Source organism: Gobio gobio (assembly GCF_949357685.1).
Source record: "Gobio gobio genome assembly, chromosome: 1".
Classification (NCBI taxonomy): Eukaryota; Metazoa; Chordata; class Actinopteri; order Cypriniformes; family Gobionidae; genus Gobio; species Gobio gobio.
Genome location: NC_137097.1, coordinates 78108664 through 78125352, shown reverse-complemented (window position 1 = coordinate 78125352; position 16689 = coordinate 78108664). Strand labels below are relative to the sequence as shown.

The window sequence follows — 16689 nt, the reverse complement described above, 5'->3', positions numbered from 1 at the left end:
AAACACATGTGGACTGGTTGGGCAAACTCCCATGAACCCCCCAGCACCCTGGAAAGGGTATAGAGCTGGTCCAGTGTTCCACGACCGGGACGAAAACCACACTGTTCCTCCTGAATCCGAGGTTCCACTATCGGCCGAATTCTCCTCTCCAGTACCCTGGCATAGACTTTCCCGGGGAGGCTGAGAAGTGTGATCCCCCTATAGTTGGAACACACTCTCCGGTCCCCCTTCTTGAAAAGAGGGACCACCACCCCGGTCTGCCAGTCCAGAGGTACTGTCCCCGACCGCCATGTGATGTTGCAGAGGCGTGTCAGCCAAGACAGCCCCACAACATCCAGAGACTTGAGATACTCTGGGCGGATCTCATCCACCCCCGGTGCCTTGCCACCCAGGAGCTTTTTAACCACCTCGATGACTTCAGCCCGGGTGATGGACGAGTCCACCTCTGAGTCCCCAGCCACTGCTTCCTCAACGGAAGACATGTCGGTGGGATTGAGGAGATCCTCGAGGTATTCCTTCCACCGCCCGACGATATCCCCAGTTGAGGTCAACAGGTGCCCGTCTCCACTGTAAACAGTGTTGGTAGGGCACTGCTTCCCCCTCCTGAGGCGCCGGACGGTTTGCCAGAATCTCTTCGAGGCCGACCGATAGTCTTTCTCCATGGCCTCACCAAACTCCTCCCAGGCCCGATTTTTTTGCCCCCACGACTACCCGGGCTGCAGTCCGCTTGGCCTGCCGGTACCGGTCAGCTGCCTCCGGAGTCCCACAAGCCATCCAGGCCCGATAGGACTCCTTCTTCAGCTTGACGGCATCCCTTACTTCCGGTGTCCACCACCGGGTTCGGGGATTGCCGCCTCGACAGGCACCGGAAACCTTACGGCCACAGCTCTGAGCGGCCGCAGCGACAATGAAGGTGGAGAACATGGTCCACTCGGACTCAATATCTCCAGACTCCCTCGGGATCTGGTCGAAGCTCCGCCGGAGTTGGGAGTTGAAGATCTCTCTGACAGGGGGCTCGGCCAAACGTTCCCAACAGACCCTCACAATACGTTTGGGTCTGCCGGGTCTGTCCAGCTTCCTCCCCCGCCATCGGATCCAACTCACCACCAGGTGGTGATCAGTTGACAGCTCCGCCCCTCTCTTCACCCGAGTGTCCAAGACATATGGCCGAAGGTCTGATGACACGACCACAAAGTCGATCATCGACCTCCGGCCTAGGGTGTCCTGGTGCCACGTACACTGATGGACACCCTTATGCTTGAACATGGTGTTCGTTATGGACAAACCATGGCTAGCACAGAAATCCAATAACAGAACACCGCTCGGGTTCAGATCAGGGGGGCCGTTCCTCCCAATCACGCCCCTCCAGGTGTCACTGTCACTGCCCACGTGGGCGTTGAAGTCCCCCAGTAGAACAACAGAGTCTCCAGTCGGAGCACTTTCCAGCACCCCTCCCAGAGACTCCAAGAGGGCCGGGTACTCCGCACTGCCATTTGGGCCGTAGGCACACACAACCGTGAGAGACCTATCCCCGACTCGAAAGCGCAGGGAAGCGACCCTCTCGTTCACCGGGGTGAACTCCAACACATGGCGGCTAAGCTGGGGGGAGCAAACCCACTCCAGCCCTCCGCCTCTCACCATGGGCAACTCCAGAGTGTTAGAGAGTCCAGCCTCTCTCAAGAAGTGTGGTTCCAGAGCCCAAGCTGTGCGTGGAGGTGAGCCCGACTATCTCTAGTCGGTACCTCTCGACCTCCCACACAAGCTCAGGCTCCTTCCCCGCCAACGAGGTGACATTCCACGTCCCTAAAGCCAGATGCCGTGTCCAGAGATCAGGGCGTCGGGGGCCCAATGGTGACATTGTCCCGACCCCTGACTTAGAGGTACACAAATTTACCCTTAAGGGTCCCACCCCAGTGACGGCCACTTGAACCTTAAAAGGTACAATTTTGTACCCCTTTTTTGTTTGTTTTTTGAGTGTGCTCTCTATACGCACAGCTTCTGCGCTGCCTCCACACTGCTTCCGCATGTGGTGTGATACCGATCAGCTAAACTTCATTGCGGTCAAATCAGCATGATCAAAACTATTTTTCCTTCAAATAAGAAGACAAGAGAGTGAACAACTCACATCAAGAAAGGAATTTTATTTCACTATTTAAGATAGTATTGTTGGAGGTGATGGTCATCTGAAGTCCTACAGGTGTATGGTCATCTCTTCACAGGTGATGGTCATCTTCAGTCTTTATGAAGTCTTCATGGAGGCTGAATCCAGACAGGAGCTGACGGACTCTCTAGTTACCTCGGGATGGGCGTCCCAACAAAAAACAGAAATGGAAAATAATTAGCGTAGCTGCTGTTCAAAGCATTAAACAAAGACAATCATCGAAAAGTAAAAGTAAGAAAGAAAGAATTTGGACCGATTAATACTATCAGTTAAACGGTTTAAAAGTTTTTTTTTTTTGCTGCATGGTTAAAGAAAAAATATGCTGTATTAACTCACACCTGCAAACACACGTGTCTACACAGACGCATTTCGCAAAATGAAGCAATGGAAAAAAAGTAGTTTTTAAAGTTTTTCCGACTCCTTGGGACCATTTCAACTTGCAAAATATGCTACGCGGTTTTCAAATACAGCATTAGTACAAGCTCTAGACTGGTGGAAAGCAAATGAAAGGCGCTTCCCGAGGGGTTATCTCTGTATTCCCGGGGCATCAGTGCCTTCTGAAGCCTTGTTTAAGGCTTTTCATAGTGTGGTTTTGGTGAAGTTTACTAAAGTATACTAAATACTAAAGTAACGCATGTTCTTCTCGTCGCTGTTTCCTGATGGTTTATAGAACAATTACTCCCGAGTCGCCCCAAACGGACTGTGGAGCCAGACGAAAGTATAAACAAGGCTTGAGAGGATGTTAAAAAAATAAATGAGGTCGGCCTGCTATTTTTATTTGACGAAAAAAAACTATTCCGGTTCTTCAAAGCTTTAAACGGATTCAGTGTGCTTTCTTTTGTCATCTTAATTTGTTAATTATTTAAGTGAAAAATATTTAGTGTAGGGCCTATTTATTTTCTTCTTTTATTTATATATTATTCTGTTTTTCTCTGTTGTCAGAAATGCTGCAGGTACGCGTGTACATGTGATAATGTGTGAATCCAGGTTCTGTTCTGTGTGCTGCTGTTTGCACGGTAAAATAAACCCGTGAAAATAAACGGGTCTTTTTAACGGGTCACAGACACTCGTCATTTGTATATTTATTTAATGCCAATTCAATATTATAATCTTATCAGTTAATGGTTAATAATTGGATAATGACCGGCGGTTGCCGAAATGATATAACTGGAGTACAAGGTTATGAGATAGTGACCATATTTTGATTAGTGAAAACCAGGACACTCAGCCCGGCAATGAGATACTCGAAGTTTACTCAAAGATGCCTTATTCATTTCAATACATTTAAAGTATGCCCCCTCTGAATGGATAGAAAATTGTTATATTAGGGCCAGGACAGGACGTTTGGTCACCCTATTATGAGATGCATCATGTGAATGCTTGGCTAAAGAGATGCGTCAAAGATTGCTACAAAGCTCAACCTGTGACTTCAAAGAGCGAGGCCTTGATGTAAATGAGACCTGCCTTACCCTTACAGCCTGAACGGATGCACTCACTACCAGGACCAGTATTTTATCAGCAAAGCAAAATCAAGTTAGTCGTCACCCGTCTACATGATAGAACTGGTGTTCTATGATCATACTTTCTCTAGCGGCTGCGCTTGAACTCGCTGTACCTCGTTTATTGAGGACGCAGGACAAACACCTAGTAATGCATTACAGCGATCCAGCCTAGAGGTCATGAACATGCAACACGGTTTTTGAAAGACAAGGTGCTGTCTAATATATCAGTGTGAAAGCGCTTCAGTCTTTTCAACCACACAGTGGTTTGGGTATAAACACTGATGTGTGTGTTAGCAATCAAAAGAGTTCACATCAAATAAAGATTGTTTCAATCACATCGTTACACCAGTAGGTGGCGACATGTACTATAAAAAATGAATCATTCATTCAAGAGATTCCTTTAAAAACACTGATTCGTAATGAGAGTTAGTTAATTAAGTTAAACTTAAGCATTTTGAACCATTTCAGAACCTACTAATAATATATTATTGAGTACTGCATGTCGACATATAACCTGTTACTAGAGTATTCTTCATTCTGAACGATTTAGTTCATGTTCTCTTTCCTTCAAATAAAAATAAATGATTGTGCGTAAAATAAAAATAAAAATACATGGATGATAAATATTTATTTAAAATGGCCGGATGGCAGTGTTTTATGTTCTTTTCCTCTCCCCCCTCTCACGGTCTCTGTTGCTCCTCATGCTTCCGTCTCCTGTTCTCTCTCCTCGTCTGTCCTAACCCCCGAGCGCTGCTGACGTCGTGACTGGGGGTGTAGAGCACAATCCCGTGAGTAACTCCTGTCCAGCGAGGAGGTGGGGGTGCTGTGGGAGTTCCCCATTACACCGCTCACCCCCCTACCCCCTAACGCCACATATACCGAGGAGAACCGACTACCAACCCCAAACCCGCCCCCAGGAACACGAATTATACAGCGACGGAAACCCCCCCAACCCCAAACCCGCCCCCAGGAACACGAATTATACAGCGACGGAAACCCCCCCAACCCCAAACCCGCCCCCAGGAACACGAATTATACAGCGACCGAACCCCCCCAACCCCAAACCCGCCCCCAGGAACACAAATTATACAGCGACGGAAACCCCTCCAACCCCAAACCCGCCCCCAGGAACACGAATTATACAGCGACGGAAACCCCCCCAACCCCAAACCCGCCCCCAGGAACACGAATTATACAGCGACGGAAACCCCCCCAACCCCAAACCCGCCCCCAGGAACACGAATTATACAGCGACGGAACCCTCCAACCCCAAACCTGCCCCCAGGAACACGAATTATACAGCGACGGAACCCTCCAACCCCAAACCCGCCCCCAGGAACACGAATTATACAGCGACGGAACCCTCCCAACCCCCCCACACATAAACAGAGGAGAACCTCCTATCAACCCCAGCCGCCCCCGTACCGACTAACTCCGACAACACCCGTCGCCCCCCCCCGACAGTAACACGACGTATACAGCGACGGACCCCCCCAAACCCCCCCCAAACGAACGTGACTAACTCTGACAACCCCCCCAACCCCGTCGCAGGTCAGGGGTACTCCCGAGACTGCACCCTACACCCCCAGTCACGGCATCTGCAGCACCTGTGGGTCAGAACAGACCAGGTGAGAGAAAGGAGACGGAAGCATGAGGAGCGACAGAGAAGAGAGAGGGAAGAGAGGAGAAGAAAAGAGAGGCACTGCCATCCGGTCCCCGTTGGCGCTTTTATAATGGTGTCCTTATAAAGACATGTAAAGCGCTATTTGTGGCTTGGCTTGGGTAACTTTGCTCCTCCATCTATGTTGGCTGAAACATGAAAAGCTGTCTTGCACATCTTGATGCTCAATCCTCACCGTGTAACTTTAAGCTGTGGATGGCGTTGGGATCGTGCCATCGGCTCGGCTGCAGGGGTGGACCGTTGGTGAGAGCTGGTGATCCTACAGCCACTGATGGAGCAGCCGCCCAACAGGGGAACATCTCCTTTTCTTTCTTTTACTTCTTTCTTACTCTTTTTTCTGACTTCTAAACCAAGGGTCATCGTTAATGCTCTCCAAGATATCAAGCGGCCACATCCCTCGATCTGTTCTCAGCCGCTCAAGAAGACTAAGGCATTCTGTGAAAGTTATCAGAAGAGAGTGGATTAGACATGTTTGTCCTCACCTGAGATCTGTAGATCATGTAAGTTTATTAGGGCTGCACGACTAATCGTATTATAATCGCGAAATCTGCTTCTCTCGATTGATTACAAATAATTGTCACGGTATTGGCCCGCTCGTTATTTATCCTTAAAACATGTTTTTTCTTTGGGATTTGCGTTATCTTGCATTGGTAACGAGCCTCCACAAGCAGTCATGCGAAGAGCTTAAATCCCCCAAATAGAGCTTCTCCCTTAAAAGGATATTCTTTCTTCCCGGTGTTTTACTTTATCAGTCTGGCAACTGTGTGCACGCGCTCCCTCTAAATGCAGAAGAAGTGCTGATGATCTGAAAACAAACGTGCCAAATTCTGCTTCAATAGCCGCGTTTCCATTACCCTTCAAATTGCGCAAATTGAAATACGCCCGATGGAAACGCGTCAATTTCGCAAAAACGTTGTTTACGCTCGCATAAGGTGGTTTTTCAGGCAATTCGAAAAAGGACATTTTTGCAAAACTGCAATGGAAACAATTTTGTCGCATTTACAGGTCACCTGGTACGGTGACACACTGATGCCAGGGCCTACATATTATTTTCCACTCAAGTATGTCGTAATAACGAGATGTTATGTCTTTTGACAACATCTTTTCTCGTAATAAACGAGAAATACATACAATTTCTCCTAATAAGGACAGTGGCGTAACTTTAACCTAGTAATGACAGACCCCGGTGCAGCCACAAATATCATAACTATCTACAGGCCTCCTGTAATTAAGACATACATTTCTTGAATATATTAAAAACAGAAAGACACTATAGTTTCAGTCTTACTCAAAGACCGCGGAAACAGACCAGTTACGCACTTCAAACCATTCCAGGCGACCTTGGTTTGCTTCTTATTTATTAAATACACAGGCAATTAGTTGATGAAACATTGATCAAAATTAAAATAGAATTTATACAAAACAAAATTCACTTTAAAGAAAGACTTTCTAGAAAACAAAACTTAATGAAGTGGTCAAAATCATGTCTGACCGCACTCCATGTCTCCAGCGCATCTTATGATGTAGCATATCTTACTCATGCTGCTCACTTTTCATCATCAACATATGATAATATTATAGGCTAATATTTAAACATAGCCTAACTATGAAACTAAATAGGCTATGGTTTCTTTAACCCATTGCCGACGAAGGTCTCGGCGCATTCTGATGGATTTCTTTCCTTTATGACATCGGACAATACTCCGTCATTTTTAGCCATACAGAAGTGCAAGATTTATTTGTGTACACTCACAATAACAACAAAGGCCGTGGATTATTTTGCATGCACTCCAAACGCTGTCTTCATTTAAAAAAAATGTTTTTGTTTATTAAACGCAAAGAATTCAGTTCATATTTCCAACAATTTGCAGGGCAATCTGAATCTGTGGTTGGTCTCATTTGTTGCTTTAAAAATCTAATGTGAATACAGATTACAAAGTGTTCTGTATTGATTTACCATCTAACGAAGTTATCATAGTTGGTTAAATGAAGTCGGTGTGCCACCTACAGGCCTTTTGGGTGAAGTGTAGGTTGGTAAAGAACATGCAAAATGGCCATAACTACATCACCCTTTTTGATAGAATCATCGTGATTATCAGTTTATCCATTATCGTGCAGCCCTAAAGGTAATGTTACAATGCATTGGTTGCTGTTTTTATGACATGAACATTTCATTTCATTACTGCATTCAATAACAATAATGATAATGATCTCACCTTTTGACAGGTGATCCTTTATCCCAAAATGGTTCCACACGAGTGCCGACATCACTGAGTACAAGGTCACTGCGCGTTGCATTTTAGCATCCTCGCTTAACAACTCCTCTAAACTTGCTTCAGCTCTACCTGCAAGCAATACATTTCCAGTGTTGAGTAAAACATTGGTTTTTATAACTTTATAACTTTTTTATGATGATTAATGGTGTTCAAAAAGCCAACTCACTCTTCACGATGAGCTGTGCACGACTGAAGTTCATGATTTTCAGCTGGATGGTGTTGGGGTTGATCAATATATCCTCCACATTGATCGGGAAATAAACAGCCCGATCCCAGCAGTACTTGAGAGCGGTCATGAGTTGCAACATTATCTTTCTAATGTTTTTTTCAGTCTTGTGGTTGCCGTCCATGCTGATGAACTCCCCCAATGTTAAGCAGGGGTGTAGATGCTCCATAACTAACATGTCATTCTCGCCCACCGTAAAGGAGCTGTGCAATCGAATGATCTGCTCGCAGGTTAGCTGCCTTTGTAGTGCCAACACTGCTGCCACCTCATCACTAGATGGTTTGGTAAACTTAACATTTGCGTGACCCTAAAGAGAAAAGATGAACAAAAGGTTAGCTCATTTCAAATCTCCCAATGAAAGAGTGAGGGAAATTAAAGATGAAAGCAATTCACAACATCTCAAGCTAAATTTAACAAACCAATTCTTAATAGAGAATTTCATGAAGAATAAAGTCAACTTACCGATGTCAACGTTTCTCCTCGCTGGCGCCGGTCAATACATCTGATGGTCACCTAAAAAATAAAGCACATTTTTGCAAACGTGAGTAAACTAAGGTCTTGACATCTTGTAAACTCTGATGTTTATGGCAGGACTCAAAGGTCACAGAAGGAAACCAGAGGAAGAGCGTTTGGTCATGGAGAAAGAGCAACATACTTTTTGGCCGGTCATCTTTATTCTTCCTTCATGCGCTCCAGGGAAATACGCCAGTTCTTCTCCCACTTCATAAACAAGCTCAAAGTCTTCCAAGCTCATACGAAAGTCATCCCCAGTGATGGAGCCGTCTGAAACACACACACACAGCAACAACATGTGAATACACAGACTAAACACACCTGATCAGGTGAGGCCAGTATAACACCAGACACAACAGATTGAAATGGCCATCCAGTGGATGTGTCGATACTGTGTGCTTTTATTGTTAGCTTGACAAAGAAAGAAAGAAGACTTTGTCCAAAATTATATGTATTTTTAAAAATATGACCAAAGAACATAGAAGTGTCCATAGTCTAGGAATCACCTGTAAATAGTGCAATAGTGTTAGTGCAGATATTATGTGATATAAACGTCACTGGTTGAACGCTGGAGATTTCGTTATATTTAAACGAGACGATCTTACGCATGTGCGTTTATCAGTGCTAAAAGAAAATAAAAGTCTAAATGAAATGGTTTGATTGACACCTGTCGATCTCTTAAAGGGGTGGTAAAACGCATTCTTTTGAAGGCTTGATTGTGTAACGTGTGTTCATGCTTAGTTTTTAAAAAATTGCATTATTTTTTATATATTTTACCTTTATTCTACACTGCTCTGTCCCTCCTTGTAAAAACGGTCTGAGGGTTTCCGGGTTGTATGAAGCCAGTCCCTCAAAAATACGCAATGGGCTCAGATTGGTTAGCTGGCCCAGTGTGTTGTGATTCGCTAACCGCCTAGTGCACGTTTGTCGGAAATAGGGATGGGCATTCGATTCAATTTTCTTAGTCGATCGTCGGGAGATTTAACGATCGACTATCGATTAATCATTAACATTTTTATAATAAAATTAATTATTTAACTTTTATAATTCAAAAATGCAATGAATACAAAATACAGCGTGTTTTTCTTCGATGAGACCTTTATTACAAGATCAACCTGTGGCAGACAGTTCAGTTAGGCAAACCCAACATCTATGCGCGTCGGCGTTCTTACACAGAGACCTAAACAGAGATTTGTTCAAAAATAATAATAGCCTAATAAAAAAGTAATAATAAACAGTAAACTCTCTACTTTTATTTGTGTACACTCACAATAACGGCAAAGGCCGTGGATTCTGGGAACGGATTATTTTGCAATCCATTCCAAACGCCGTCTTCATTTAAAAAATATATTTTGTTGATTAAACGCAAAGTTTTTCATTTCAAAAGCATTTCTAAATTCAGTTTATATTTCCAACAAACGAAATTCCAAGCCAAAATAACGAAGTGGTAAAGAAAACCTTTGAGTTATCACCATGAAGATTCAAACTTTTCGCTTGTCTCTGTATGTGGCAGCAATGCGTCAAAGTGGATCATTCTTTACAGATGATGGTATGTTTGGACAGAAGACGAGACAGAGTTCTTTATTAAACTCATAAAAAACAATAGAATATAAAATGCCACAATTTATCATAACATCATATGTGCCAAGTATAAGGTGCCTTCCTTGCCATCAATGCTTGGATAACACACACGTCTGTTTTCATTAAAAATAATGGCGCGCGGTGGCTGAGATATACATAAACCTAACAACATACGTAGCATAATTTTTGGAATGACTTATCACGAGAAGAAAAATATTGTTTTAGTCGCATAACATCAGTTAATGGAAACGCCGTCATTTCGCAATATTTTTTTTTATCGACCTTTGGAAAATATCGCAAAAGTTTTGGGCAAATCTGTAATGGAAACGCGGCGAATGATGTAGCCGGCATGTTATGGTGATGTAGCTCTCAGCTGTTAAAGCGCTCCAGCAGTCTGTAGTTAGAGCAACTCTCTCAGCTTTGCTCAATTCTTTTAACAGCTGCTGCTTTCGCTCTTCGTAGTGAGTTTCTACCAGTCTGGTGATGGTACGTCGTGATGGAATTTGATATGCTGGTTCCAATGAATGTATCAGTTCTCGAAAACCATTGCCCTCAACAATACTTAAGGGTAAATCAACTAAATCAACTAAATTAACGATCTCTTAAATATTTCCTAATTTCACCAAACCTTTTCATTTAGTTTCGTGATGATTTTTTTATTTAACATGGATTGTTATTTAAAAGGGCTTATTTCTGGTTTTGTAGACTCGTTTTGTAAATATAAGCAATACGACCACCCACTCCGCGATGACGTAATTTTTGCTGCGCGCACCCTCGCGCTCTTGCGGACGCGTCGAGTATAAACAAGGCTTTAAGTGGTACATCATTTGAGTTGTGGCCGTGTTGTACTTATACACAACATCGCAATGTTTGCAGTGAACCTCACCACACAGTTAAATTAATTTAAATGCTTCAAGACTCACACTACGCAACGCAATCTGCATTAGATAAATTTTTTTTTAAAAAGCATTTGATTAATCGATAACAAATTAACGTGATCAACGAAATTCTTAACGATCAATTATCGATCGTCGATTAATCACGCCCATCTCCTTTCGGAAACGCCACGCCCCTTCCCTTTACCTGGAGGCTGTGCTTTGGTCAGTATTAGAAACAATGGCATCAATAAAACCACACCAATATGAGCCCGAATCAGACCCAGGACATTTTAATGAAGATGATCGAGCAGAACCTGTTCAGTCCTCAAGAGTAAAGACTGCGGATCTACAGTGATCGCTACTGAATGGCACTTTTGTATTTTTAGAACGATTATAGCCAAATATCTGTCGCAAGAACTATTAACCCAAAACGAACACTAAACATTGGCTTTACTAGTAGCCAAATCACACACAGAACCATGTTTAGCATGCCCGTAGATAAACAATACATAAAAGCTCTAATCAAAGAATCATTTACACTAATGCCAAGTTCGCTGTTGAGATTTAAAAAAAAGTTTGTAACGTTAGGTGTTCGTCGGATAACGTTAAGTATGAATGAGCATTTAACAAACTGGTCTGCAGAACAGCGTTGTCATCTGTTTACTTCCTTGCTACAACGTACAATTAACAATACGAACTATTACAGGAAAACACATCGACGAAAAATGAATCAGACTTACAGGTTGTGGCCCGTAAACAGCTTCTGTTTTTAAATCCATCTTTCAGGACAAGCCGTTGTGCGAATCCTGCATTGAACTCGCGAAGATTGTGGAAGCTTTCCTCCGTGAAATGTGCAGCACAGAGAGCGATATTTGGGTAATAATTATGAGGGGCCGAGTTAAAAATAAATGTTAACCATTGATCCCTAACTCCCAGAACAAAATGGACCTGCAATCCGGATGAAAATAACAGCGTTTCGTCGGCATTGCGGCAACAACACTCCAGCCTACTAACTATACCACAACAACTCTTCCCCACAGCGATACAAAATGGCCTCGCCCCCCTTATTTAATATTCTCGGAGGAGGGGTTTATGTAAATATTGGGGCTGGTGATGTCAGAGACCCTGGAGGAAAGTCTGTAGTCGCCTACCGGCCGTTTGCTGTAGTCCTTAGAAACTGATCAACTTTGAACGTTGTAACTTTGCAGATGTTGTTTACGCTCAAACAGCAACACTAGCTAAAGTTATAAAAGTGAAATCGTGTTTTAACACACCCCTTTAATGTCTTGCACACGTCAGGATGGGCGAGTGACCAATGCTTGGCAAGGTCTGATGATTCTTCCGCCGTTTTATAAGCAAAGTAACGCCAAAAGTCACGTCCACTCCTCTCTTTATTGATTAGTTTTGGGTGTGTTGAGTGAGATTCAACTGCTGTATTCATTTTTGTTGCCGGTTTCGTGTCAGTTTGTGTAGCGGTGAACTTCTGAACAGCAGCATATCCCGAGCAAAACCATGATATCGCACCGTTTGAGATAAAATATACACCGGTATTTTCCCAGTACCGGTACACCGCGCATCCCTAATACGAACGTACCGAATACATGAGCGATTGTAGCGTTACCTATGAAGTAAAAGTAGCACATGTTGTTATCATTAACGTCACAGCAGGGGGTTGTTGGTATATTGAATCGTCTGACGAACTAGCTAACGTTAGTGCGGTGGATGCAGGATAACGTGTGTGTGTGTGTGTGTACAGTAGCAAACAGAATACAGTGGTAATAACTGGAGACTTACGGACTGTCGAATACTCACTCTTTAGGCAGGGACTGCTAGGCAAACTCATCAAAGGTTGATAGCTCACTGGCTCGAATGGCTTCGGTAACACTTTAGATGCGAAGGTTCGGAAGCCACGTCTTATAGCCTTCCAAACACCGCCATTCCTCCGCCTGTCTCTTTCTGCAAGCAAAAGAACATTGGTTAGAAACATTAGCACAGAAGGCACGATATATCGGTATAAGGTGTCGCGACTGTGTGGAGTGTGTGCAGAGCTCGGCTTCCACTGCTCACCAGTGTTCATTTCGTTGAGGAATAATGTCATCATTTTCGTCATCATTTTCGTCAACAACCTTTTTTCACTGACGAAAACGAGACGATAACTAAATAAAAACTAGTGTTGGATGACTAAAACTATGACGAAAACAATTTAGGAGACTGAAATATGACAAACTAAATGGCATTTTAGTCAAAAGACTACGACTAAAACTAAATCAAAATTTGCTGTCAAAATTAACACTGACAGTGCTTACGCTCACTAGACAACGGAAACAGTCAAATATACACACACAGCGCATGACACAGAACTCAACGGAAACATGAGAAAATAAAGATAACGTATACAGTTTTTAAAAACACAAGATCTATACTGTAATTATACAAACTGGTATCATGAAATGAGTTTTTGGTCATCCCAACCGGTTCAGAATTGTGAAAGGTCAGTGAATGTTAACATGATTGATAATAATAAATGTTCTGAACTATTTTCGTTTGCGAAACGGCAAAAACAGGCAATAAGTCGCTTAATATTAACTTGTTGTTTCGTAAACTTGTATAAAATCAATAATCACATTTGTTGTGCTGATACCTGGAGAAAACGGCACTCTTCGTGTGATATTTATGAACTATATTAAATGATATAATAGAGTAAATCACGCAGTGTGTTTAAATAACTTACAACACATAAATTGCTAGCATACCACTTATTAATAACATTATCATTTATAAATGGCTGAACGTTATAAAAACGGATCTCTCAATCTGTTCCCGAGCTCGTGAATCAGTATATTTTAAATGTATGTACATTTATAACACTAATACTTTGTATTTTATTACTTTTGCATCACAAAAAACAAGTGAGCGCTGCGTTTCTAATACAGCATCTATGGGAAAAATGAACATCTTTCTCTCTTTTCACGGCTGTTATCAATCTCACGCTCTCTTTTCCCTCTTATGAAAGTTGTGAAGTCACTATTGTGGCGTTTTTGAGCGGGGACACACAAAAATATATTTAATGTAGGCTAAACGTACCTATTCAGCTCACCAAAATCTACATTGAGACATTTTAGTGCACAGAGTACAAGAATTTATGTTAAAATAAAAGATCTCTCACACAATGATATTTAATGTTATTTTAAATGACAACTGCATTTAGATTAAGATTTACATCATTAAATGCAAAAGGTCTGGCTGAGCTTAACGAAAGAATAATTTTATAAAGATTAACTTGAAGAGACAACCATGAGTTAATATTTAAAGTCTGTTTATGAAGTATTTACATTTAATGTGGATGAGCTGAGCTTTATTAGAGCCTTTTTTCCAATAATACATATTAAATTCAATTTAAAAGGACAATTTTGCTAAACAAATATTCTAGGTCACGTATTAAGTTCATACATATTTTAATATGACCAGCTATTATTGAAAATATCAATGAAATTATACGTTTCTTTATGAAAGCTGTGATTTTCATAGTAGTGTCACCGCACAATAAAAAAATACAGCAGAACATCAATAAACTGTACATTAATATTATAATGGGGTTAAAAGTACACGCCAGTAATGCCTGTGAAGTGATATATTAGTGACATTATACAGATAGAAAGCTAGAATCAGCGCCATGTTGCTAAAACTATCTTTTGGATCGAACTGTTCGTTAATTATTTCCCACATCCAAGCTCCGGGTTATAATACACAAAAGTCTAAACATCAATCTCTTAATTTTGCAGTAAGAAGTGATACTTATCCAACAAATAAAGGCTTAAACATGTAAAAAAAAAAAAAAAACTCTTTTAAGGGGAAAGTTTTCTGACAGCTTACAAAATGGCCGCCGGACAGAATGAACACATGAATACCCATATCTCAGTGTGAACACATGAATATCTCAGTGTCTGATGGTCGGATTAGTTTGAAATTACAGTAGGTGTACAGTAACAAACACATCAATTGGTTAAGACATCAAGTAGGATGATAAATATGCTTTTCTTCTTATAATCTGAGCTCAAAGATAGTAGTGTGCTTAATGGGTACTTGAGCTTAATATGAAACTGTTACAGTTACTCATAAAACACAACCCTGCCTCTTTTTGTTTACATTTAAAACAATCTCATGTTTAACCTCCACAGAGACATCAGAGCCAGCGGCAGGCGGCAGAAGGACTGGCCGAGGAAAGGCTGCCCTCGCCGGCGTTAACGAGCGCGGAGCGCCGCTGGGTCTCACAACTCCGAAAACGCCCGATAAAATATTCAAATAGGCGCTCTCTTTATAAACAAACCACGGATTTGAGCTTTACACAAGTACATAATCGCATGAAAAAGTCTTCAAACTAATGCCATCAGTACCTGGTGGGTTGTGCGCGTCCGCTGGGCTCGGCGCAACAACGCTCGGCCACGGTTGATCGCGGTCCGTCTCCATCGCGTCCACTATCACTACACCGCTGCTGTTCTCCATCTCTCTGTCGTTATAATGATAGGCTGCGTTTGAAAACTGAATGTTGCTGTGTGTGTGTAAAATGCGCGAGTAACACTTTTTCCGTGAGTGAGTAAAGAACAACTGATAATAACCGGAGAACAGAACTCGACTGTTATAATCCCTGTCCGACTGTGACGTCACGATTAGAACGTCGCCTGTGGCTTCGCGAACAATAACAAACGTATTTAAAGAGAAACAAGTTTAAGTCTTTATTCTCTTTTTTTCTCCTTTTCATTCTCTGCTGTTAAAAACAAACCTGAATTGGAGTAGGAAAAACAATTGTATAATTAGATTTATAAGTGCAAATGCAAAACACGCTGGAGGGACTATGTCTCCCGGCTGGCCTGGGAACGCCTCGGGGTTCCCCCGGAAGAGCTAGAGGAAGTGGCTAGGGAGAGTCTGGGAAAGTCTGGGCGTCTCTGCTTAGACTGTTGCCCCCGCGACCCGGCCCCGGATAAGCGGAAGATGATGGATGGATGGATGGAATGCAAAACCTGCCTTAATATGTGCAGTGTTTTTATATTTAAGTGTTGATTATTATATCTAAACAAATAAATAGCAACTACATTTAATGCTTTTGGGCTCTGCACGATCCCAGACGAGGAATTGGGTCTTATCTAGACAAACCATCGGTCATTAAATAAAAATCCTAATTTATATACTATTTAAACGCACTTTAAAAATTAAAAAAATCCTAATTTTATGGAAAATAACGGATTGTTGTACTCAAAACTCTGTAAAATTACAAGTATATTAACAGATGTTGTTATTTTAAGTATAATGACATTGGCATATAACAGTAAATCACTTTTTTTATGCAGAATTTATTCCGTTTTCTTTAATTACATACACATTTATTACAACATTGATATGTAATTAAACCGTAACAAAACAGTTAAAAGATACTTACCGTATATAGTACGGAAACATTTTTAACCGTAGCATTTTTACCGTTAAATCACGGTCATATGCATTGCATTACTTACAGTTTGAAATTATACTTTGCAAAATATTGTTTTTTTTTACAAAAAACTTTGTATTTATGATTTTTCATAATTTATAAAGGTTATTATCTATTACTTCTAAGAATTATATAAGCTATATATTTAATATATTCACTTATTATATGACATAAATAAATCTGAATTAGTGAAATGTAACTATAATATAATATTATAAAAACATTAATGAAACAACACGACTGACTAATTCATATTTATAAATCAGTGGATGATGGATTATGAGCATGCATTTAAAAAGCAAACGCATCACAATTACACCCCCCCCCCCCAAAAAAGAGGCACTTTTTTATTATTTTGGTTATAAATTCATTGTTGAAAGTGTGTA

At 41.7% G+C, this 16689-nt stretch overlaps 1 protein-coding gene across 1 annotated transcript; it reads right to left on the bottom strand.

Moving 5' to 3' along the window:
* Nucleotides 1-5323: 5323 nt before the first annotated feature.
* Nucleotides 5324-15710, bottom strand: LOC307125602 (uncharacterized protein). The gene is made up of 7 exons (XM_079815580.1): nt 15213-15710; nt 12631-12774; nt 8502-8629; nt 8309-8359; nt 7787-8153; nt 7561-7689; nt 5324-5779 (listed from the first exon to the last, which is right to left on the bottom strand). Exons 1-7 carry the CDS (start codon nt 15319-15321, stop codon nt 5670-5672), a joined length of 1038 nt encoding a protein of 345 aa, XP_079671706.1. The 5' UTR covers nt 15322-15710; the 3' UTR covers nt 5324-5669.
* Between the last annotated feature and the right edge of the window lie 979 nt (nt 15711-16689).

Coding starts and splice junctions, on each gene's coding strand:
- LOC307125602 (XM_079815580.1), bottom strand. CDS start 15,321: ATGGAGAACAGCAGCGGTGTAGTGATAGTGGACGCGATGGAGACGGAC. Junction 8,360..8,501: donor TAAAGATGACCGGCCAAAAA/GTATGTTGCTCT, acceptor TTTATTTTTTAG/GTGACCATCAGATGTATTGA. Junction 7,690..7,786: donor TGCACAGCTCATCGTGAAGA/GTGAGTTGGCTT, acceptor TATTGCTTGCAG/GTAGAGCTGAAGCAAGTTTA.